The sequence below is a fragment of the Nannospalax galili genome, unplaced genomic scaffold (genome assembly GCF_000622305.1).
Source record: "Nannospalax galili isolate Female #2095 unplaced genomic scaffold, S.galili_v1.0 scaffold763, whole genome shotgun sequence".
NCBI classification, from domain to species: domain Eukaryota; kingdom Metazoa; phylum Chordata; class Mammalia; order Rodentia; family Spalacidae; genus Nannospalax; species Nannospalax galili.
Genome location: NW_008349451.1, coordinates 981,725 through 1,007,653, shown reverse-complemented (window position 1 = coordinate 1,007,653; position 25,929 = coordinate 981,725). Strand labels below are relative to the sequence as shown.

Sequence of the window (25,929 nt, the reverse complement as noted above, 5' to 3'; positions counted from 1 at the left end):
ATATATATATTTTTTTTTTAAAGAGAGGGAACTGTCAAGTTTCCAAGGGCAAACATCCCAAATTGCTTCCCAAGCCAAGAAAATGGAACTCAGGATGTGGCTGTGTATTTACTGAGGACCACCCAGTTCTGACATGTTAAGATCTGATTAGCACATAGTGATTCCCCTTTGGGACAGCTGATTTGTGCGCTGTGCCCTAATCATTGTTAAGAGGAATTCTTTGGGGTTTCTTTTTCCTAGAATAATAAAGAAAACTGTGACTTATGACTGTCTGCTAGATTTAGAGACCTAGTGTAGAAAAATAATGTTTGAAGACTCATTATTCAAGGTTTTTGTAGAGTCAAAAGACTAAGACCCATTTGAATTATTATAGCTGGGGGTTAGAGATATGGGATGGAATCTAAAATAGAAGCATTTGTGAGAAGCAAACAACATATGTCCCCCAAAACTCATTTAGTTGCTACTGTGTACTAAGGCGAAGTCTTGAAGAATGAATGATCTTGGTTTAATGAATCAACAACAGGGGCAGGGCAAGAAAGCATCTCAGAAAACCCACTACCATAAGACATGACTATAAGTGTTCACTACAATGATGAGGGTCTTGAATGCCTGTACATTTGCATTTCATTCAATGGAAGGGGAGGAGCATCAGGATCAGTGTTTGTTCACAAGACAAAGTTTGCAGTAGCATAGGGTGGAAGAGGGCATGGAGGGAATGGAGGCAGGGATATTAGCCAACTACTGCAATGAATGAAGTCTTCAGGACAAGGGGTGAAGTATTGCCAAGGGAACTGGTTCTTCCACATTGTGACTGTAGCTTCTAAAGCTCTAGGAAGATGAGTTCGAGTTAGTACATCCTTTTATGAGTCAGAGATGTTCTATAGAAATTCTGGACTTTCAAACTTTCCATATGAAGATTGCTATTCTGAAATGCAAGCTTTCATTAATAAGACTGATGAGTATTGAATTATAAAGGGCAGTGATCTTAGTGCTTTTCCAGAAAAACATACTGGAATATGATTTGCTAGTAAGAAAAGTGTGTTCGTATAAAGTTCTTCTTTTTTTTTTTTTTTTGGTCTTTTTGAGACAGGGTCTCCCTGTAGCCCCAGCTGTCCTAGAACTCACTATGTAGACTAGGCTGGCCTTGAACTCACAGAGATCCGCCTGCCTCTGCCTCCCAAGCGCTGAGATTAAAGGCATGCACCACCACGCCTGGCAAAGTTGTTTCTTTTATTTCAAGATTTATTTGTTTTATTTTGTATGTATGAGCGTTTTGCTTGTATGTAGTACACCATATGCATGCAATGCCCATGGGGGCTAGAATACAGCACTGAATCCCCTGGAACTAGAGTTACAGGTGGTTGTTAGCTGCGATGTGGGTGCTGGGAACTGAACCTGGGTCCTCTGTAAGAGCAGCAAGTGCTCTTAACTGCTGAGCCATTGCTCCAGTGCCTATAAAATCTTACATAGAAAACATACAGCTATTCCAGTTGTTAGTTTGTCAATTGTCATCCTGTGTTTCAGGGTAATTAGCACTCCCACTGTAAGTCTGATCAGAACAGGTTCAGAGACTCTTGGGGATGACTGATGGAAAGCCTTCTTTCCATCATTCTTGGACCCAAAGTTCCTACTGAAAAAACCACAAAACTTTATTTTTATTTTATGTGTATTAATGTTTTGCCTACATGTATGCAAGTGCACTTGTGTCTGCAATGCCCATGGAGGGGAGAAGAGGGCAGTGGATCCCCTGGAACTGGAGTTACTGATGGTTGTTACCCACCATGTGGGTGCTGGGAACTGAACCCAGGTCCTTTGCAAGAGTAGCCAGTGCTCTTAATTGCTGAGCCATCTCTCTAGCTCATCCTACTTGTTTTGGAAGTTCATGCAGGGCCATATAGTGACTGTCCCTGAGGGCTGCAATAATCTAGAAGTGGAGTGTAGGCCTTACCAGTGTGAGAGGGAAGCAAAAAAGGCCAAAGGAAGTACCTGAAAATTACCAAGCAAGGTCATTCCAAAGGAAGCCAGACACAGTGCCACCAATCCACTAATATTCAGCCATGGGTTTAAAACCTTTGGTTTCAGTTGTATGAAGCGCAGAACAGCTACTACAAGAGCTAGGGAATAAAACACAATTTTAAAATTAAAGAATGTAAATCATCCACCTAGACTCAGGCAAAATTCTACAACCACAATGTGCAAAAAATGAAGAACTTTAACTTTTTTCTTTTCTTTTCTTTTTGACAGAGTCCAGGTTGGCCTAGCACTCAGTATGTAGCCAAGGCTCAGACTCAAAATCCTCTTCCTTCAGCCTCCTGAGTGCTGGGATTACTGATATATGACACCATGTCTGGCTCTCACAGCACTTCTTAAACCTCTGCAAAAACAGGCAGATGATTTTTCAAAGGAACTTTCCACACAGTGCTTGGGACTTTTCAAATGATATTAATTACTCATTTAAAAAAGACACTCTTTTGAAGTGAGCTGGTAATTGAGATTATCAAGGCAGAATGAGGGAAGTTAGATTTCAAACTTGACTTCTAATAGAAACCTTGGGGACAGTCCACATTCAAACCACTAACCTAAGAATCAGCTTTTATTAATAGCTTAGTGCAGAGATATTTTCATATGTACACAAAAAGTTGGGAGAAGTGAGTCTGTAAGTGATGAAAAACTGGCAATTGATTTAAATCCTGTCTACATATAAGGAAATGTAGTTCCTTAGATGATTTATTTTGATATTACATTTCAGCAGGGAAAACATTTAGAAATTCAAGAATTACCTTGTTTATATAGCAATTAAGTTGCAAATTATTTACTAAGGTTTTAACCTTGATTCCAGACCTTTGTATTTATAGCCATTAAGTATTTATAGCCATTAATAGAGAAAACCCACCCACACATTTGCATTTCTTAAGTATGCTGAATTTCATCCTGTCTATAAAGCTCAGTATGCTGATTTCAGCTCTAAGTCTAAGCAATAGGAAGAAACCTTGATTTGTATTTGTATTTTCAGTCAGAATAGAGGTAAACCATAATTTACACAACTGCAAAGTATTCATCCTGAGACAGCTTTTAGTGTGTGTTCCAGCCAAAGTCTACTACTGACCATAGAATTAATTATAACCTAAGGTGACAATAGTTCCTCAACTGGTAGAGTTAGGAGTTATACCAGGAGCCTGTTAATAACTATATCTTACAGGATGGAAAACTGAACAGTGTTTTATTAATTTTAGGATAAGTATAGGAAAAAGAAGTGGAGAGAGGGCTAACTGAACATGGAGCATTCTGACACCAGGTGGTCTTCTGACAACTAAGTCTCGTATGTTAGGACTGGAGAGCTCTGCACAGGGCTCCATGATATACTGGCCAATTAACTCTGTATGGCAGTTAGTCATGGAAGGACAGAACACCAGTGTGGCACATTTGATTTCTTTCTCTCTCTCTCTCTTTTTTTTGTTGTTGTTCTTTTGAGACAGGGTCTCCTTGTAGTCCCAGCTGGCCTGGAACTCGCTATGGAGACCAGGCTAGACTCAAACTCATCTACCTGCCTCTACTTCCCGAGTGCTAGAATTAAAGGCATGCACCACCACACCTGGCTCATTTGACTCTCTTAAAGATTACTAGAGAAAAGTATTTCTCTGGGAACTCTCTGCTGGCAATTTAATTTTGGGAGACAGAATTGTGCTGGAACTTTGGCCTAAGCCCTAAACTCAGTCTCTAGTGTGGCTCTTTACACACTGACCCACCAGAGTTAAGGGTCACTCTAGGCACTATGCATTTCTTGCCTAGATACATGGGCATGTTCATCTCTTGGTCCTGACAATGCTGCCTTCCTATTTGGAATATGGATGCGAAATTACTTTATTATGAACAGGTGGTGAAATTATGCAGGAAACAGAAACCTATTTGAATGTAATGATTTTTTTTTTCTTTTGGTATTTTTTGAGACAGGGTCTCCCTGTAGCCCCAGCTGGACTGCATGCATGTATATGTATCACAGACATGCCTAGTGCTCTCAGAGGCCAGAAGAGGGCATCAAACCCCTTGGAACTGGAATTACAGGGTGCTGGGATTCTAACCTGGGTCCTCTGCAAGAGCAGCCAGTGCTCGTAACCACTCTCTAGCCCCAGTCCAGCACTGTTAATTTCAGCAATTACATTCCAAACACTAGGCTTTGCCCTGTCCATCTACCAACACTATTATTAGTCAGTTCAGAAGAGGCAAAATTCCTTCCAAGCTAGATACTAGTTGAAATTTTAGAAAGCATGAACTAATGAAGATTTGGCTATGTAATAATTATGTTTTTATGCTATTATATTAAGATTATGGCTATGTAACTCTTAGGTTTGAATTGTGGCAGATTCAGACTATCTGCTAAAAAATAAATTATCAAGCAAATAGTGATTAAATAATAATTTCTTAAAAGACCAATATAACAATTTCAAAGGCACCTCTACATTATATATGTTGACCTACTTTTACCATGGCCACTTCTGACCAACAGATATACTTTTAAGTTTCATTAAGAATTTTTAGACCTGGGGCTCAGAGGTTAAGAACACTTGCTGTTCTTCCAGAGGACCCAGGTTTGATTCCTAGCATCCATATGACAGCTAACAACTGTCCATAACTGCAGTTCCAGGGGATCTGACACCCTCTTCTGACCTCCGCAGGCTTTGTGTGACACAGGTGCACTTATATACATGCAGGCGATACACTCATACACATAAAATAAAAACAATAAATAAAATAAAATGGAAACGGGATTTCAAGGGGATCTGATGTCCTTTTCTGTCCTCTGGAGGCACTGCATAACATGGGTACACTTACATATGTACTGGTGTAAGACTCATACACATAAAATAAATAACTAAAAAGTTAAAATAAAATAATTTTTAGATTTTGGAAGTTGTAATCAAGGCAGTGGAATGAGGTATGCCCCAGGCAGCTGGTCTTGAGCCCTGGGGCAAACCAGCTCCTGAGAGGCTGCGTGTATGTGCTGGACTATGTGAGGAATCTTACCACATAGGATGAGTATTTTCCTGATCTTAGGTGCTTTTATACTGATTTCAAAATTCTGAACTCAGGACTTGGCAAATAAGAAAGAGAATAACTGGGGAGCCAAGATGGCAGCAGTATGGTAGTAGTTCTTGGTCTGAAGCCAAAATATTCTTTCTTAAACATAAGTATAATCAGAGTGAGGAAGACAGGAAAGCAGTAGGAGGCAGTGTAACTGAAATTATGACCCCTCTTGTGAGCCTGAACTGTGGTCATCTTCCATGAACCCGGAGCTGTGGTCTCCAACCATGGGACTGGGTTCCACATTCCTCTAGTGGTGGTCTGATGGTGGAGCAGATTGGAAGATGGAGGACTTCCTGCTGGTGGGTAGCAGTTTTAGCCTTTTCCGAGTGGCTGCACGCCACACAACCCCCTCCCCCAAGGTCCAAGGTTGTGCAAGGCAGTGGCTTTGCCTACATGTTTCTAGTCTTGAGTGGACTAATTCTCAAGAATGGACTCCCCACCTCCCCTGATGGTCAGCTGCGGTCTTGACTCCACATGGGATCCTGGGCACCCACGCCTTGATCTTGGTGTTTCCCCACTCTTAGACACAAAGACTTTCCCATCATTTTTCTAATACTCTTCTGCAGCCCCTTTACCTGTGCCCTACTGAAAATGTAAACCACTTAACTGAACTTCTAGAGATAAGAATCACAGTCTGGGAAGTTAAAAAAAGTTACTTTTCATTTTGGAAGGGTTTTGGGGAGGGTGAGGGATGAGACAAGAGCTTAATATCCCAGACTGATCTGGAACCCATGCTGGCCTTGAACTCAAACCAGTCCTCTTGCTTCAGCTTCCTCAGTGCTGGGAAATAGGCATGCATCACCATGCCTGGCCCTCTTCCTTGGTTTGTTTAGAGCAAATTATTGAAAACCTCTTGGTATCCAGCTTAGCATCATTCTACCACCATGCCTGTTCTCCAGCCTTTCTAATTTGCATGTGTTGAAGAGCTTGTAGCAACCTGAGTCAACAAACCCAGGTCAGATTACAGAAAAAAAGAGAATGGAAATTGTGCCCTTGCCTCATTCCTCTTTTTTTTTTTCTTCTTCTGCGTTGGGAATTGAACTTAAGGCCTCATGGATATTATACAAATATTCTATCACAGAGCTGCAACTGTGCCTCATTCTATGTATTCTATGTACAAAAATCAATCCACACTGGATCAATAACCTAAATATAAATGCTATAATTGTAACACGGTTAGATGAAAACAGAAGAACAAATCTTGATGACCTCTGATCTGGCCCTAAAAACAGAAGCAACAAGTGAAATAAAAGATAAATTGCTCTTCATTAAACTTAAATTTTATTTTCTTCAATTTTGGGCCAATAACATGACTCAGTGGGTCATGGTGCTTGCCACCAAGTCTGACCACCTGAGTTTGATCCCCAGGACTCACATGGTGGAGGGAGAGAACCAACTCTCCCTAGCTGTCCTCTTACTGCCACGTGCTTCATGTAGTGACTTGTGCATGCCTACACACACACACACACACACACACAGACAAATAAGATATAATCAGATTTTTAGGTGTAGAGGTTGCATCCTGGATGTGCCACTTAGGCTTTGGCAACTCACAGAGAATCTCTGTGTGTGACCAGTAGTATAACTCTGTAATAATCTCTGTCTGTTGAAAAAGAAGCTACTTTGATGGGTGGCGACTGAGATACTTGTCTATAAATTTAAGGATCCATATTTTGCAAATAGTAAGAAATTATATTAGTCTAGGAATATGAGAGCCTTGGGGTTTTCTCTAAGCTCTATGACCTCTAAGACATGAGTTTCTTCTCATTGAGTGGGCTTTAAGTCCAATTAGGCAGCTGTTGATCACCCCCAAGATAAAAGTGCCACTACTGCACCAGTGTTTGCTGTGCTGGTCAGTGATGTGGTTTTCAGGCCTTGGAGCTGGGGTTGGACCACTGATTGATGTTCCTCCTTATCAGCTTGCATAGTGCTCTCCAAAGCTATGAGAGCTAGCCTTCAGGAGAAGTGGCTTCCCTTCTCATATAAACCTACAGCAATGGTGTCAGCATGCACAAGACCTGTGCAAATTTAGGCAGACAAAAATCCAGCACAGAACTGTGGAAATGAACAGCAAGCCCCAACCATAGTTGAAGAATTATTGGCAGCTGAATACTGCTAGGTGTGGAAGAGCTGATCTTCTTGAAGGGAGAGACTCTAGATAGGCTGACTAAATCCCGGTGGATGAACTTGCACTGAGGGACATCTTGGGACACTAACTTTACATAATAAGCCTTAATACAAATGACAGAATGTAGGAACCCCCGGGGGGGGGGCTATGGGAGGGTGCTAAAGGGGAAGTATAAAGTGATTTTATGTGTGAAATACACAAAAATTCAGCAAAAAATTTATAAAAATTAGATTTTTACTAATAGCTTTAGAAAAAAGAATATATAAACCTACTATTCTGCTATTTTTGGCATGTATAACACTATTGATATACAGGTGTCCCTATTTAATTTTCCTGTATATTTTTAAAAAGCACAGACAGAAAAACAACTGATTTAAAAAATTTAAATGTTCAGGGACTGGAGAGATGGCTCAGTGGTTAAGGGCACTGACTGCTCTTACAGAGGACCCGGGTTAGATTCTCAGCACCCACATGGCTGCTAACAACTGTCTTTAACTCCAGTTCCAGGAGATCCGACACCCTCTTCTGACCTGTGAGGGCACTGCATGACACAGGTGCACTTACACACATGCAGGCAATACACTTATACACATAAAAAAATTAAAAAATATATTTAAAAAAAACTTTAAATGTTTAAATTTGAGGACTGATTGCATTTTTCAAGTTGGAAACTCAGAATAACATCTTTCTGCTGCAGTTCTAAACTGGTGCCTGGCCAACTTCTTTTTTACTTAGTTTAGTTTTACTGTTTATACATCAATAATTCCTATTTATGACTGCAGTAAAACACGACAGTCAATATGTTTTGGCTGAAGGAGGGAAGGCGGCTGCTATTAGGTGACTGAAATCATTCAGTGATTAGCTTTATCTTCATAACTTCCCCAGGGCAGGAAATAACATTCCTTTCAACAAATTTGTCTTAGGTCTTTTTTCCCCCTCTGGCGGAAAGGAAAAAGTATAGGTTTAGGACAAAGAGTACAGCTAATTCTGTGAAGAAAATAACTGAACATTCAATCTTTGATTAGCCTGTCAGAAAGATAAAAGATCTTTGCTAACTAATTTTAATAAACATCACATTGACTCATTTTCAGACTATAAATTATACCATATGTGGCTATTGAAAGCAGTTACTTATAGATAATGAAGGCTATTTCTTAAAGCCAGTTATAGAGTCTAAAGTAATAATTGTCTAAGGTCTAACAGGGACAGACAGACCCAGGGAGAAGAAAGCACCCATCGTGTGTGGCAAGAATATTTAGGAAATGGATTCTTTTCCATTCCCAGAGTTGATAAACAAATAATTGCTAGTTTGCTCACTGAACACTAATCTTAATCAGTTTTGTGCCAACAGATGGCACTGAAAATGATGAAAGGTAATAAAAACTAAACACTGGCTATTGCAAAACCTTCAAGCAAGATCTGGTAAAAGCTTAATTGCTTCTTGGTGGAGCAGGAAGAACTGGGAATGAAGTGATGACAAATGTCACTTGAAAGAGGAGAACTGGCTTTCACTGTCACTTTCTGCAAACACTTTTATAATTAGGTAATCATACTCTTCAGAACTACATAACTTGTGAACTATACAAACTGGATTTTTTTAAAGACTCTACAATAAAGACTATTGGGGAGATCAATTTGCCAGCAGAACACAGAGGAAGCAACGTGCAGCTTCCAGAGCATTTGTTGGATTCTTTAAAGCCCCATGGAGGACAGCCTGTGACATCTTTTCATAAAAGCAGGCTCCTATGCATCATGACTAAATGAGGCAGTGTTTAGAAAGCACTCAGCCTTGGGTCTGGAACAGAAATGAAGGCTGTTGATGTCTGTATTGGGCCCTGGAGGATGATCGGAGCAGAGGTTGTGATTCGTAGGCCTATGTGCAGTGATTGCAAAGGGTATGTGGAAGGCCCCAACTCTGCAGTTAAAGGTTCACTCATGGGACTTTGTGTGCTCCTGACTGCAAGCATTCCTTAGCAGCCATTTGTGTCAAAAGTAGGAAGAAGGAGTAAGTGTAAAGCCCCTGGCGGCTCTGAGGCTAAGGACCCCGACAGTCAAACAGCTGACTCTGATCAGCCTTGGTCACACAGAGACACTTGTATAAGTGCTGTGCCATTCAATACTTATGAAGATCTGGGAATGGAAACTCTCACTGTCAGGCACAGGAAATAAATGCTGCTAAGGGATTCAGCAATTCCAACAACAGAGTGCTTAACCTCTTAGTGTTTGTGAGTGGTCTGTGCCTCCCAGACTCTTCCAGCTTGGGTGAAGCCTGGGCAGAGAAAGGCACTGACAAAAATACGCTTAGCTCCAGGGAGAAATCTTGTTAACCTCAGAGGAACCCTGTTCAGAATCCTTCTCTGGAAATGACCCTCATGTTTCTCATGGTTTGAGCTTTTTGAACTAAGATTTTGCCTGTGTTACATAGTAGACTGACAATCTTCCAGTGAGTTTTATATTTCCTCCCTTTCCTATAGCAGACATTTAAAAAAGTACACAGGGCGGTAATCCCAGAACTTGGGAGATGGAGGCAGGAGGATCAGGAGTTTATGGTCATCTGATACATAGCGAGTTCAAGGATAGCCTGAACTAAATTAAATCCTGCCTAAAAAAAAAAGAAAAAGAAAAGAAAGAAAAAGAAAAAGAAATATACACTATAAAGGTCTGAGGATATGGGGATATGGTTCAGTTGGTAGTGTTTGCTAGGTTTGATTCCCAGCACCACATAAACGGTGCATGGTGGTGCATGTCTGTAATCCCACCACACAGGAGATGGAGACAGGAGGATCAGCAATTCAAGGTCATCCTTGGCTGCACAGCGAGTTTGAGGCCAGCTTGGGCAACATGAGATCTTGTATCATAAAAAGGAGTAGGGCACACATTAGTAGTAGAAATCCTTTTTTTGAGAGGTGAGGAAAAGATATGTAGTTGACATACATAGATGTGGGGGTAAGTACCTCAAAAGCTCAATATTGTCTTTGCAACACCATCTGCATCTCTTGCTTAGAATGGAAGTCTTACCATTCAAAAAACCATTCCTCAAAAACTATGGGAATGTTGAGCTGTCCCTGGTTCTGTCCCACAGCATGCCAACAGTGACAGCTAACTAGCTTACCCTTTGTAAGATGTGGGGAAGGCCTGGCTTGGAGGGCATGGTATACAAGGTAGATTAAACAGGAGAGAGAAAGCATGGCTGTTTCCCACCATCTCTAGGGACTGACAGGGTCATACAAGCACTTGCAGATCTGGGGGCGGAGGGACAGGATGTTAAAAGATGGTCTTGGGACCTGAAGAAATTATGGGGACCTAGGGCCACATATGATATTTTTTCTTAAACCTACTTCATTTCCAACCTGATATGTATGTAGGCACACAGGAGGGTGTCATGCTACACACAACAGTATTTATCACGGAACCCACCCATTTTCCCATCTGTGCCATTGAAGGAATAAATAAGACATCCTTTTCAAAGCAACTGTGTATTGCACTCACAGCAAGATTTTATGACCACATGAAATATATTATTTCATGCAGCAAAAGAAATAAAGTTTAGAGTATGCAGAAATGATAAAAATGGTAAAGGGGAGCGAATGGAAGGCAAGCAGGGGGATGTAAAAGGCTTATGAGGAGGGGAACCCACTTAGAACAAAAGGCTGCCTTCAGCATATTGACATGACATGATACTAAATTATCAACTAGGTCTCCCATGTTTTGATATGGATTTAGGAGAATTTAAAATAGAAACGTAGCAGAGTGTGTAATGAACCATTTCCATTCATCTTACCTAGGAATGCAGCCATATTCAGGACTTGACTAAACACACAGCTTGCAGGAGGATCATCACCTGCAAAACTGGAAAAAGATGAAATGTCTTACAGTTTCTATATTAAACTCTGTCAGTTTCAAGTTTTCCTAAGTCCAACAGTTCAGGAGGACCCATAGTTACCTGATGTATGGAGCATGTTTCCCACCAGATTTCCTGGATAACAAAAAACACAGAGGCTCAAGTTAAAGCAGAGGCAGGTCAGCCCCACCAGTGGTAAACTTTCTGCTAAATCTGTGGATAACAATGAATTCTCCAAAGACAAACTTTACCTTGCAGCTGAATTTAATGGTAAAATTTTGTCATCTTCCACAGCTATAAAGTACCTGGCAATAGAGAATGATCAGTTTATAAAATAAATCAGTTTTAAACAAACAACCCCAGGAGTGATGTTTTTCAGTTTAATTAGGTTCAATGTACCAAATCAAACTCATTCTTTGTAACTAAGAAAATGCTCTTTAGCTAGGCATGTTGGCACACAAAAAAGCTTTACTCCTAGTGCTTGGGAAGTAGAGGCAGTAGGATCAGGAATTCAAGGTCATCCTCAGGTACATAGGGAGTTCAAAACCAATCTGGGCTACATGACATCCTATCTCAAACCCCCCCCCCAAAACAACAACAACAACAGCAAAACCAAACCAAAACAAAACAAAAAACCCCCAACAACAACAAAAAAAAAAACAACCAACCAAGTGGCTGGAGAGATGGCTCAGTGGTTAAGAGCACTGGCTGCTCTTGTAGAGGACCTGGGCTCAATTCCCAGCACCCACATGGTAGCTAACAACCGTCTGTAACTCCAGTTCCAGGGGATCTGATGCCATTTTCTGACCTCCGTGGGCATTGCTCAACTCAGGTACACTTACATACATGCAGGTATTACACTCATACACATAAAGTAAAAAAAAAAAACAACAAAACCCAACCAAACAACCAAAAAAAAAAAGAACCAGAAAAAGCTCTTTAACTACATTTATTTTTCTTTTTGGGACAGGATCTCATTAAGACCCTGACTAGCCTGGAATTTTCTATGTAGCCTGACCTTAAATTTATGATCCTCCTATTACATGTGTGTACCACTGCACCCTGCCAACTGTGATTCTTTACCCATAGATCATATAGTTTTTTGTAAAGCTCAGATACTATGTTAGTAGTTCCTTAATTTTCAAAAGACACCCTGATGTAATGGTAATGATTATAATCTGGAAACTAGAAATAAAAAAAAATCATAAATTTAATCAAATTTCTTGGGAATATGTAACCATTATTCTTTCCTTCCTCCCTCTGTCTGTCTGTCCCTCCCTCCCTCCTTTCCTCTATTCTTCTTCCCCTCCTTCCTTTTCACTACTGGGGATTGAGGTCAGGGCCTTGTACATGCTAGACAAGCACTTTCCCACTGAGCTATAGCCCTAGTCCAATGGTTGCTATTCTTCATGAACTCTCCTAAGGTGAATAATACTGTTTGAAATAAGAAAATGCAGATAGGCCAAGACTTCATTTTATAAACATATCAGATCTTGTCACAACTAGATTGTGAATGGATGCCATAGCGCATCAGTGTCAAATGAGAACATCTTGCAAATATGAATTCATATAGCCAGTTTACAAAATGTTCATTACAGTGGTACAGGTCAGTCATCCCAGCATGAGCTCCAGGCCAACCTGTGCTACAGAGTGAGACTCTTTCAATATAAGTAAATAAATAATAAATAAACAAATAAATAAATAAATAAATGTGTTATATGCCTATTATTTTAGCACAGTGGAAGAAGAGGTAAAGGAGGATTGTTGCACCTTTAAGGCCAGCCTAGTCTACATAGCAAGTTATGGACTGGTCTGGGCTACATAGCAAGATCCTGTTTTGAAGAAGGAGGAGGAGGAAAAGGAGGAGAAAGAATAAGAGGAGGTGGAGAAGGAAGAAGAGGAGGAAGAAAGAAGACAAAACAACCTAGTCTTCTTGATAATCTATTTTGCATAACATATTATTGTTACTATTTTACTTTGAGTAACAAAAGATGAGAAAAGACATAGGGAATTTAACAAGGTTTATATATATATAAAGTAAAAATACATTCATACAGATATGTCATATACTATCAAACCTTTGTTTCCCTCTGCATTGCACTCAAATCCTTAAATTATTATTTATTTATTTATTTATTTATTTATTTACTTTTGGCCTTTTTGAGACAAGGTTTCCCTGTAGCCCCAGCTGGCCTGGAACTCGCTATGTAGACCAGGCTGGCCTCGAACTCACAGCGAACCACCTGCCTCCTGAGTGCTGTGCCACCATGCCCAGCTTAAATCCTTAAATTATTAACTAAGTGTACTCACACTATCCACAATCCAGCTGAAGTAAACAAAGTAAATACAAGCGGTAGAAACATCCATACACTGCATTTCTTCCCATCCATGTCTGGACCACTGAAATAAAAGGAAACGGTATTAATAATAGAGGCAAAAATTCATGTAACTCAAAATAGAAAGTCCAATTGGAACCATGATTCAAGTCTATTTTTACTATATCTACTCATGTGGGAAATTTCAGCACTAGGGGATTGTTGTCTAGTATCAGCTTAAATATTCTATACCTTAGCTGTGACCCAATGGAAAACATTTTATAAAGATTTTCAGCCAGGCTGGGTGTGGTGGTGCATGCCTTTAATCCCAGTACTGAGGAGGCAGAGGCAGGCAGATCTCTGTGAGATCGAGTCTAGCCTGGCCTACATAGTGAGTTCCAGGCCAGCTGTGGCTACAGGGAGACCCTGTCTCAAAAAAAAAGAGAGGGATGGAGAGAGAGAGAGAGAGAGAGAGAGAGAGAGATTTAAGAATGGACAAGGGACTTTGGGTTAGGACTTTCAGAAGAGCTGAGTATCAATGGACCACTTTTAGTGCTACTGTTGACATCAATGGCTTGAGGAGTCTGACATGTACATAAGTCTAACGGCTGCTAAATAAATTTGTAAGGTAAGGGAAATGCCAAAAACTTTGCAAACCTGAACTTTCCTCATGTAGCTTCTACAGATGAATGCTCTAGAAAACAAGGCATTCAGTTAGCTCCAATAAGCACACTGGAGACAAATAGAGACACTGGGTATTTTCCATTTGGTTTTGGTTTCATTTCCTGTTGTGGTAACATATCCTGATGAAAGTGATTTGGGGGAGAACGGGTTTATTTTAGTTTATGGTTCCATCATTATGGGAAGTCACAGCAGCAGGGGCAGAGAGAACAGCACACCTGACATTCACAGTCAAGACCAAAGTGCAGTGAACTGCTGCATGCTGGTGTCCAGTTTGCCTCTTTTTCATTCAGCACAGGGCCCAACCTATGAAATGATGATGCCCACATTCAGGTGGGTTTTCATACCTCAACTGACCCAATGAAGAAAATCTCTGAGGCATCCCCACAGGCCAACCCAATTTAGACATTTCGCACTGAGATTCCAGTCCATGTAATCACATGCTTTGTGCAAGTTAACAGTTACAAGCTAACCATCACAGGGATACTATTTTTTTTTTCTTTTAAATTTAGGAATAAACCTCCTCACCATGAAATGAAAACTGGATGCTTCAGAAGTCTCTGGAGTTATTGTCTTGAACATAATATCTAAATAGTGTTAGGGTTCAGATAGCCCCACCCCCTTACCGACAGGGCCTCATGGACCTTGCAAGCCCCTGAGAAAAGGGAGCCAAGTTAATAAGCACCCTGGTCTTTGAAGTCAAGAGAAGCAGACTTTGCTCCACTGTTTGGCCAACACAACAGGCTTCCCCTTTGATCTCTAAAGGAGGCAGGTTTTAACAGTCCTGCTCTCCCACTTCCACCCACCTAACTTTAAAAAGTGTATATATATCTTCCCGCCTTCTGCACTCCCCAGAAGCCTCCCCCTATAAAAGACCCCAGCTCACGACCCCGGGCAGACATTTTCCCTGCCCAGAAGGGAATCTGTCACACGTGTTCCTTTGATAATAAACTCTATTCTGCTGGAGTTTTATCTGTGTCCTAGTGCTTTCTCCCAATCAACCAGATTCATCCATCGCCTACTTTACCTGTCAAATAGCATTTTATATCTTAGCATTGCCTAAAACCATTAGACAAAAATCTATCAGGGATACTAACGTAACAGGCAAAAAAACCTAGTTCTAATAAAGTAACCCAGTGACCTCCACTGGATGACCTGGAAAAAATGAGAATTCTTTCTTTCTGTCTTCCCTCCCTACCCCCACTCACTTCCCTTCCTCTCTCCTCCATCCCACAAACCCCTTTTCTTCTTCGTCTCCCTCTGCATTGAATCCAGGTCCCTATACATGCTAGGCAAGTGCTTTACCACTGAGCCACACCCCTCAGCCCTCACCTGACATTCTAGGGAGAGCTTAGTGCTTATTATTTTGAATTCTACGCTATGTGCAACATGTTCATTTTTGGGTTTGCTCTGCCACACTACTGAGTTCCTCTACAGCATCTTCCTTCACATGCTGAGACCCTCTGGGCCACCTCAGTGGTGTTGTCAGAAGAACATGAGCCTCGAGGCTGCTGAGTCAATCCTTCTGTAAGGTCCCAGGATTTGGAGCTCCCATAACTAGTCTGCCTGACTAGGGAGATCTTTCTGATCAGGAGACACCTAGAATCAAATAATATGTCCTTATTGTTTTGTTTTAATGTTTTTGAGTGAGGTTATATAGCCCAGGCTGGCCTTGAACTTGCAATGTAACCCAGGCTAGTCTTAAACTTTTGATCTTTTTGCCTCAACTCTTTAAGTGTGTGCCATCACACCCACCTTCTCATAGCATTTCCTTTTTTTGTTTGTTTCTGTGTTTTTGTTTTTTTTTTGAGACAGTTCCAGCTGGGCTGGAACTCATAGAGAGTTCTGCCTCTGCCTCCCGAGTGCTGGGATCAAAGGCATGAGCCATCATAATCAGCCCCTGATAGCATTTAATTTTATTTATTTTTATTTTGTGTGTATGAGTGTTTTGCCTGCACATCTGTAAAATGCATCAATGCGGGCAATGCCTGTGGAGGTCAGAAGAGGGGGTCAGATTGCCTGGAACTGGAGTTATGGGTGGCTGTGAGCTACCATGTGGATGCTGGGAGCTGAACCCCAGTCCCCTGCAGCCAATGCTCTTAACTGCTGAGCCATCGCTCCAGCCCTGATGGAATCTTTCTAACAGCCATGCCTCAGGCTAAACAAATTAAAACCAATCTATGAATTGAAAGACATTATAGAGGTACCTTTAATCAATGAATCTAATCTAATCTAATCCAATTCAGTTTACTATTGCTGACACCTTACTGGTGTCAGGTGGTAGAAATCTTGAGTGAGGCCTTCTGAACAAACTGTTCCTACAGAGCAGCCAATATAGAGAAATTGTCCTTATCTGAGGGGGCATTTGTTCCAAGGCCACCACTAGATGCCTGAACCCAGTGACAGCACTGAGCCCTACACATACTGTTTTCCCCTAGATACACATATATTCTTACTTAAAGCAAGCACTCTACAGCTTCTTTTTGGCATATCTGAGTCACCAGCACCACTATTCTTGCACTTTGGGCCATTATGAAGTAAAATAAAGATGACCTGAAGACAAGCACTGTGCTGTCACAGAGGCTGGTGACAACTGTGATGGCGACTAAGTCACTCACAGGCAGGTAGTGCATATAGTGTGGATACACTGCACAAGGGACCATTCTGTCCCTGGAAGAAGTGGGACAGCACCAGATTTCACTGCAGTACTTAGAACACTTCAGGATGTATGACATGTTTATTTATGGAATGCTCCACTTAACATCTTTGGACCATGGTTCATTGCAGGCACCCATGGAAAGTGAAACTGTAGATAAGTGGTAACTACTATAAAAATGACTGTAGAATCAGTGGTTTGTCTTTCTAGTTATATAATCTAGAACATTTAAATGCTGAACATTTAAAGCATACACAATATGGGTAATGTAAGCCTATTCATTGATTTATATGTAAACTTGTGGGCCCATAATAAATTTATCAATTATGCTTAAAAAAAAGTCAGAATTCCATCAGCAGCCAAAATGTAGAGGGAGTGCAGAATGTAAGAGTAGTACCAAGTAGGTAAACCAGTCTTTGTAGACCCACCACTGAAATAAAGTGCCAACAGGATGAGTTTGCCCAAGACAGCCACACTGGGAAGAAAATGAGAAACTGGAGGAGACAACGTCAGCTGTGTCAGAAATTGGCTCCTTGGGCCTGGAGAAAGACTAGACCGAGGATGGTACTGTGGGGGTTAACTAAAGGGCAATATGTCAGATCTCTGCAGTTACAGAATGCTAACCCATACTAACCCAGGTTCACAGCCCTGTTCACATTAGACTAGGGACAAAATCAGAATACCACCTACAGATGTACAATGACAAGCAGAGTTGTCAAATGGGCAGATACATCAGCTCCCCTTCTAGGAATGACAATAGGAAATCAAAATTCAGAAGCAGGAGGTATATGAAAATAGTTAACAAGTCAACTCTAGGACCATGGAAGCAAGCTAGCTGTCTGCACTGATTTCCTCGAAAGAGAGGCAATTGGTATAACAGAAATGGCAAGGACAGGCTTAGGATGGGGGCCCACTCGCCAGTCACTAGCCCTGTGACGTTTGGCAAGTTATTCCGTCTCTTAAGCCCTAGTTTAATCATAGAGATAACTTCTACTTCCTAGCGTTGTGCTGAGGACTGATGACCGCAGCTGAGAGCTTCCTGTTCTGGAGGTGCTGTGATTCTGTTAAACACATGGATCCTTGTGTCAGGAGAGTCCCCACTCTGCACGGTAGGATTCAGGACAATTTAACACTTTTTTTTCTTCTCTGGGCTTTCACTGTTTCTAGCTTTCTTAGAAAGGCACAGATACTCTTTCTGATAATTTTTTTCAAATGGGCTCCCCCAAATATCGTAACATTTTAATATTGAAGGTCTGCCTTCCTATGACTTTTTTTTCAGTGATGTGATGTGCTCTACCATTGAGTTATATTCCCTTGGTTATTTCTGTGTGTGGTATATGTGTATATGCATGTGTACACATCTGTGTGTATATATGTGGAAGCCAGAGGTTGAGAGTAGGAGTCCTCCTCTACCACTCTCCACCTTAGTTTTCATGACAGGGTCTCTTATTGAACCCAAAGCTCACCATTTTGGTTAAACTGGCTGGCCAGTGAACTCTCAGGATCTACCTGTCTCTTTGCCTGTAATTCCCCTAGTGCTGGGATTACAGGCACATGCTACCAAGCCTGGCTTTTCATTTGGGTGTTGGGAATCCAAACACATGTCCTTAGGCAAGTACTTTATTCACTGAGCCGTCTCCTTTCCTATCCCTTCCTAGTTGTTTTGTTTTGTGTTTTTAAAGACAGAGTCTCACCCTCACCCAGACTGCCCTCAAACTAACAATCCTCCTGCCTGAACCTCCTAAGAGCTAGGATTTGCAGGTATCCCTCACCATGCAAGCCTGTTTTGTTATCTTTCCTATGTGCTACTTATTTGTTTTGCTTTTGAAGCACCTAAAACGGTTCAATGGTTACTCAAGTATTTTACTTTTAATAGTTTAACTCTCCTAGGGCAACTTATAACCACATTCTGGGAAAACATTCAGCATCCTTTGCTTGAGGTTAGATGAAAGCTGCAGTTTCTTAACTTGATGGGATGCCTTGGGAGATGAAAGGAACATGTCTGTGAACGGTTATGTTATTAGTTTGCAGTGGAACCACTCTGGCACTTCTTCAGAAGTGTTTTATATTGGCTATGCCTTTTTCTCTTTTTTTAGAGAATGCAAAGTCACACGTTGTTGTAAGAAATAATACAGAGAAATCTTGCAACTCCTTCACCATGTCTCCCCAGAAGTAATATCATGCATGCCATTGTATTACTGCTGCAACCAAGGACCTGACCTTAATATAACCCTTCAGCTTTACTCAGATTTCACCAAGTTTTGAATATTTATTATTTTTGTTTTATGTGTATGAATGCTTGCATGTTTGTAAGTGCACCTATATCATACAATGCCCACAGAGGTCAGAAAAGGATATCAGATAGCCTGGAACTGGAGTTATAGACAGTTGATAGCCACCATGTGAGTGCTGGGAACTGAATTTGGGTCCTCTGTAAGAGCAGCCAGTGCTCTTAACAGCTGAGCCATCTCTCCAGCCCCCAAATGTCACCAATTTTATACATCTTGCTTTCACTGTTAGGTTTATGTAATTTTCCCATTTTCACAGATTTTTGTGACCATAGCTCATTAGCCATTTGACTACCTTCTCTGAAGAACTGTCCATTAAAATTTGCTAGACTTCTTTTTTCAGCACTGGGCTCAAACCCAGGCCCTGTGTGTGCTAGGCAAGCACTCTACCACTGAGATACATCTTCAACCTCTTGTGTATCTTTTAAAAATTGTTTGGCCATTGCTGTTGGGTTATAGTTCTTTGCATATTTTTGGACATTAATCCCTAACCGTGTACATTATTTACAAAAATTCTTCTGATTGTGTAAACTGTCCTTTCACTCTATTGATGGTGTCATTTGGAGCACAGACGTTTTTAATTTTGAGGAAGTTCAATTTATTTATTTTTCTGCTTTTGTTGCTTATGCTTTATAAAGTGTCCTTTCCAAGAAACCATCCCCAAGCCCAATGCTGTGAGGCTTTCCTTCTAAGTTTCCTCCTAATAATGGTATAGCTTTAGCCCTTCCTATTTAGGGCTTTGGCCCATCTTGAGTTAAAGACCATCTTTCCCCCACTGAATGGTCTTGGCACTTTTCTAAACCTTAGTATGTGTGATGTATGTAAGTAAGCACGTGTGTGCCCACACCTGTGTATGCATGTGTAGAGGAGAATATCAGGTTTCCTGCAAAGTCTCTTATCAAACCTGGAACTGACCATTTTTCCTGCTAGACTGGCTCGTCAGCAAGCCCCAGTAATCCTGTCTCCACCCCACCCAGCTCTGGAGTTACAGGCACAGGTGACCGCATTTGGCTTTTACAAGGGTGCTGGGAATGGAACTCAGGTCCCTACGCTTATGTAGCAAGAGTTTTACCCACTAAAGCCACACACCCCATACACACCATTTTTTTTGAAAGAGGGTCTCACATAGCCCAGGCTGGCCTCAAATACACTGTGTAGTGGAGGATGACCTTGAACTCCTTTTCCTCCTGCTTCTACCTCTCCAGTGCTGGGATTACAGGTGTTTGCTACCACATCCAACTCATTCATAAGGTTTTTTGTTTTTTATTTTTTGGTATTTTTGAGACAGGGACTCCCAGTAGCCCCAGCTGGCCTAGAACTCTTTATGTAGACCAGGCTGGCCTTGAACTCACAGAGATCTGCCTGCCTCTGCCTCCTGAGTGCTGGGACTTTATAAAGGCATGCGCCACCACGCCTGGCTCATTCACAAGGTTTTTTGCAGAGTAAAAATTCTTACCTTTGACAAAACCTAACCTTCCAATTCCCCTTCCATAGGTCCCACTTTTGAAGTCAATCCTAGAACTCTTGCTTATTCCTTGATCTCAGCTTTTTCCTCCATATTCTTTTTACTAAAAGATTTGTGGTTTTACACTGAAATATGATCTGGTTATATCTTTCAGACATGTGAGTCTCTATTGTTTTATTGAATTTGGTGAGATCCTAGACAATTTATAAGTTACTTTGGCAAAAATTGGGAAATATGTGATGAGCTAAGTCAGACTTCTAAAGTCATGGAAGATTTCTTACACTGAAGGACACAAACCACAGACACAGAGGTCCAATCATGCTGTGTTCTTATGGCAGCTAACAAGTATGAGCTTAAGATCAGATTCTCTCTCTCTCTCTCTCTCTCTCTCTCTCTCTCTCTCAGGAAAGCTCCCTTACTCCATTTCCCTACCCATTTTTTGCTCTGCAAAAGACCCTGCTAAGTGCCAAGACCATCTGGGGACCAGAAGACCACAGTGAAAACCTCAGGGCCAATTTCTGGTTTTGTCAGCCTGTTAATGTTCCACATGACAGATCTTGATGCTTTCATTTCTTTCTTTCCCTGTGGGACTTATTAACATACTTCTCTTTTCTTGCCACAGAGAATTTACTGGGCCTTTAGTCCACACTCAGCTTATGTGACCAAAGGACTTTCAGTGGAGAAACAACAGGTGTTCTCTTTGTTCTTGGAGGTCTGTGGAGTCACCGGAGTTGTGCAGAAATGACTGTGAGCTACTCTGGATCAAGGGCAAGTTCAGAAAATGCACTCTCCTAGGAGTGCAGAGTCTAGGAGTGCAAAGAGTAAACAAATTGAACTGATAAAGCAACTCTCCTGATTTTGCCTCAGTGTTGTCTGAGAACTAAAGCTAAAACTGAGAGGAGGTTCCTCGCTTCCGCCCTCTAAGACACCATTAACATAAAGTGGTCTCTTGCTCCAGTTATATTAGAAAATGTCATCCATGAGTCAGGAAGATGGTTCAGAAGGTAAAGATACCTGCTGTGCAAACTTGGCAATCTGAGTTCAATCTCTGGATCCCCTGGTAGGAGAGAACTGAGTCCACAAAGTTGTTCTCTGACATCTACACGTTCACCATGGCATGCATGCCCACACACATACAAGTAAATATATTAATTTAAAATTTTTTATGTATATGAGTGTTATGCCTGCATGTATGTAATGCATCTGTATCGTGCAATGCCTGTGGAGGTCAGAAGATAGCACTGGATCTCTTGGAACCAGAGTTATGGACAGTTGTTATCTGCCATGTGGGTGCTGGAAAATGAACCTTGGTCCTTTGCAAGAGCCACCAGTGCTCTTAACCGCTGAACTATCTTTCCAGTCCCAATAAATGAATTTTTTTTAAAAAGAAAAAGTCACTCCAAGTTTTCATTTCCTTGTAAGGATAAGTTTCATTCTTTTCTTGAGCTGAATGAAGAAGCTTCTTTAAGAGAATGAAGAGGAAGGAGGATTCCACACTCCTGAGAATTTTATGTTTACATTATGAACTATGCTCCTTTTTTAGTCTGTGTGGTATTTACTCTGCTGATATTAATCTTCCAATAATATTACATAGTGAAAAGCTGAGGATGAGTGTTCCCATGCGCTAAAGGGCTGATGGTATCTGGAGCATGATCTAATGAGTTTTTGATAAAAGGAGGAAAAGAGCCAGAATTGCACAAACCTTCTTGAAAGGGTGCTGGCATTCAGCTTTGGTTTGAGACTCTCCTCCAAATGGCATTATTTATCCAAATGACTTGCAAAGCTGTTATCCAGATGGTCACATCTCACACAGCCAGTACAGCCAGCTCGGTACATTTCTACCATGTGTTCTCTTCCAATAAATGTCATTCGGCATGTGTGAGTGATCTGTACTCTTACCCAATCTGCGCGTGAGGCTGCGTAGCAGGGACTCTTCAGAGCCTTGAGTGAGATGTGAAAACCCTAACCTCTGCTCCTCTTGTGTTCCTGAAACAACTCCTCCTCTTCCTCCTTTCTCTCCTCCTCCCCCTCCTCCTTTTTATAAGCATGTGGCACTAGGCCCAGCTTTCTTTTTTTTTAATATTTTATTTATTTTTATTTTATGTGTATGCGTGTATTGCCTGCATGTAGGTAAGTGCACCCGTGTATGCAATGCCCATGGAGGATGGAAGAGGCTGTCGGATCCCCTGGAACTGGAATTAGACAGTTGTTAGCTGCCATGTGGGTGCTGGGATTCGAACCCAGGTCTTCTGTAAGAAGAGCCAATGTTCTTAACTGCTGAGCCATCTGTCCAGCCCGAAACTCTTACTTTTTCCGAGAGAGAAAATTAACTATAGGAATAGGATTGTGGCAGCTCCCAACATTTACATTTTTGTTGTTGGAAGTCTGGCATCAAAGAATCAAAAGAAAATTTATATTCTCATGAAAGTAAAGATGTATTATGCCTACTTGAGCTTGTTACCAAAGACCCCCATCTACTTGTTTCAAAACGCAGAACTTTGTAAAGTCAAGTTATAGCTGGGCACAGTGGCTCATTACTCCCAAGTAATCTCACCACTTGGGAGACTGAAGTAGAAGTTCTGGGCCAGCCTGGCTACATACAGGGGCCTCGTTTCAAAAAAGCCAATAATAATAGTAATATGATTTTTTATACTTTTAGTATCAAATTCCATGTAATTCTTCCAGTGAGGCTATCAAAACCTGGGAAAATGGCTTCTTGTCACCACAGGCATCCTTGAGGATCCTTGGTACCTTCCAATGTACCAAGTGATGGTAAAACACCTGTAGCCTACAGATGGAAAATGAACAGCCATTGGATCATCTTTGTTTGAAGATCTTAGAGCTCTTTTCAGTGAGAAACCACTTCTAACAGTGACTGATATGTTGTAAAAATTAAGATTAGCACTTCCTGGGCCTGGAAAGGATTTGCTTGTAAAGGAGAAAGACTTGTCCTACTAGGGGCAGTGGGGAGAGTTAAAGTTGATCCATGTGAGACAAGGGCTTAGAATTCCAGTTCTACCACTTACTAGTTAAGAGACTCTGGTTAAGTCTGTCCATGATGAACCTTGTATGTATAATCTTGGTCCCCCGAGATTATATTGCCTTGGTGACCTCATAGTCAGTTTGTGTAACTGCAGTCTCCGGTGTTCACACGAGGATGAAGACATCAAATATCACCCTTCTCAGGATGTACCCCTGTTGTTAAGGGATGTGTGACTGTAAACTCCATGGCTAGGGCTATTTGGGGTCTTCAGTTACCTTTTTTCACTTTTTAACTTATCAGGAAATAAATTCCTTGCCACAGTAATTTTTCATGTATTCTTAGGGCCACATGGTATGGAGCAGAAATGATTAATGAGCCATCCACTAATGGTAGGACTGTCCTGGTATCAATGAACCAGAGCCTCTGGGAATCTCTGCGATGTCTGTCAGGGGCAGATGTGGAGGGTTTATGTTGTAATTCATTTGCAATTATAAGTGAATGACAAGGACTATTTGTTTTGTTTTCCCTAAATTTTATAGACTTTGAGATACAAATCAGCATGGGGAAATGTGCAAAACCAGAAAGTCACCAGCCCATGGGTAAAATGTTTTCACTGAGTCCTGAATTTGGGAAGGAACAATAGTCAAGTAACCTGGTGTCACCTTAAGACTCTATGACTTTTCCTGAGCAGCAGAGATAAGCAATACTGCCCAACAGATGAGGTCATCCCCTACCACAAAATGTTTCATGAGCACTGGCAAGAAATAATATACTCATTAATAAAGGAATACTGTGAAATAGTGCTAGTCCCCAAAGAACATGATTTCTAATTAGAACCAGTAGTGACTGCTTTTCTCCAATATTTTCTTGATCTCTGAAAGCAGTCACTTTCATTCAATCAACAGATGACTACAGACATCCTTCTATACTTAAGGCCCAGAGGATTCTTTTTCTTAGAAATAGATGGAACCCACTGTCCCAACACTACTAATGGGAGAATCCCAGAAGGAATTCCATTCTGCTAGTACTAGAATTCAATATAGTCTTGGAGTTTCTGTGCTAAGAGTCTCCTTCCAGTTCACTTATATCTTTTAAAAAATATTTTATTATTTTTATGTTATGTGTATGAGTGTATTGCCTGTAGATAAGTGCACCCGTGTCATGCAATGCCCATGGAGGACAGAAGAGGCTGTTGGAGCCCCTGGAAGTGGAGTTATGGACAGTTGTTAACTGCCATGTGGGTGCTGGGATTCGAACCCGGGTCTTCTGCAAGAACATCAGTGTTCTTAGCCACTGAGCCATCTCTTCAGCCCCAGTTCACTTATATCTTTACGAATAATAATACCTCTCCTACCCACAGGCCTCTCTCTGGGGTAAGTCCATTGCGCCCTCCAAGCCTTGACTCCCCCAGCCTCATTCACCCTCCCATCTCCCCCGCCCTTCTCTCCTCCGAGATTGGGCCCAGCCCCATTCCTTGTCTTGGAGCCCCAGACACCTGGAGAACCAATACTGCTCCCAGATCCTTTTCATCCAGACCAACCGACTGCCTTCTCTGGGCCCCAGGAGCACTGCTTCTGGGCCTGGCCCAGCCCTCACCTCCCTCTGCTTCCCTGGGCCTGAAAGACCTGCCCCAGGCCTCTCTCCTACCCACAGACCTCTCTCTGGGGTAAGTCCATTGGGCCCTCCTTGGCTTGACTCCCCCACCCTCATTCACCCTTCCACCTCCCCCGCTGGTCTCTCCTAACTTAGGTTCTGTCCCATTCCTTGTCTTTGGGCCCCAGACACCTGGGACCCGCCTCAGGCCTCTCTCCTACCCTCAGGCCTGTTCCCAAGGTAAGTCCATTGCGCCCTCCGCCTTGACTCCCCCAGCTTCATTCACCCTCCCATCTCCACCACAGTTCTCTCCTCCAACTTTAGGCCCTGCCCTATTCCATGCCTTGGGGCCCTAGACACCTGGTGAACCAATACTGCTTCCTGATCCTTTGCATCCAGACCAACCCAGCTCTTCAGTGCAGTCCCCAAGAGTCCTTGGGGACTCTTCCCGCCCCATATGCCTTTGCATCTCTGGGTGGCAAGTCCACCAGCTGCCCTAGACCAGCATCTTTCCTGGGCCAGGCTCCCAGGCCAATCCAACCCCCAAATTCCTGAGGCCAAAATAGTTCCTGGAGGGATTCAGACCTTAGGAGAGAGCCTGAAAACATCTGACCCTCATCTGAATTGGGCCTCTGTGGGAACTCCTGAAGACAAAAGCAATCTGGCCACTACAATATAAAATCAAAAGAGAGAACTAGAAGCTTAGACGAACCAGCTCTTCATACCCAAAAAGTAAACCACAAAGACACATAAAGTTCAAAGAAAAGAAGCAGAACTAAACTTGAAGGCCCGAGTATCACACAAGACTCAGAAACTACAAAAGAAATTCACATGTCAAAATCACAGAGAAAAAATAATAACATGAAAAACCAAAATAACATATCCCCACCAAATACC

At 41.7% G+C, this 25,929-nt stretch overlaps 1 protein-coding gene across 1 annotated transcript in view; it reads right to left on the bottom strand.

The window, feature by feature from the left end:
• The window catches only part of Tmem150c (transmembrane protein 150C), a 96,555-nt gene that overhangs the window by 3,127 nt on the left and 67,499 nt on the right, over positions 1-25,929 (bottom strand). The window contains exons 2-6 of the mRNA XM_008846870.3: positions 13,362-13,451; positions 11,303-11,356; positions 11,154-11,186; positions 10,992-11,059; positions 1,987-2,114 (exon numbers count right to left, since the gene is read on the bottom strand). Of these exons, the coding sequence (XP_008845092.1) occupies positions 1,987-2,114; positions 10,992-11,059; positions 11,154-11,186; positions 11,303-11,356; positions 13,362-13,441 (363 nt within the window). The 5' untranslated portion in view covers positions 13,442-13,451. The remainder of the gene's footprint in view (positions 1-1,986; positions 2,115-10,991; positions 11,060-11,153; positions 11,187-11,302; positions 11,357-13,361; positions 13,452-25,929) is intronic.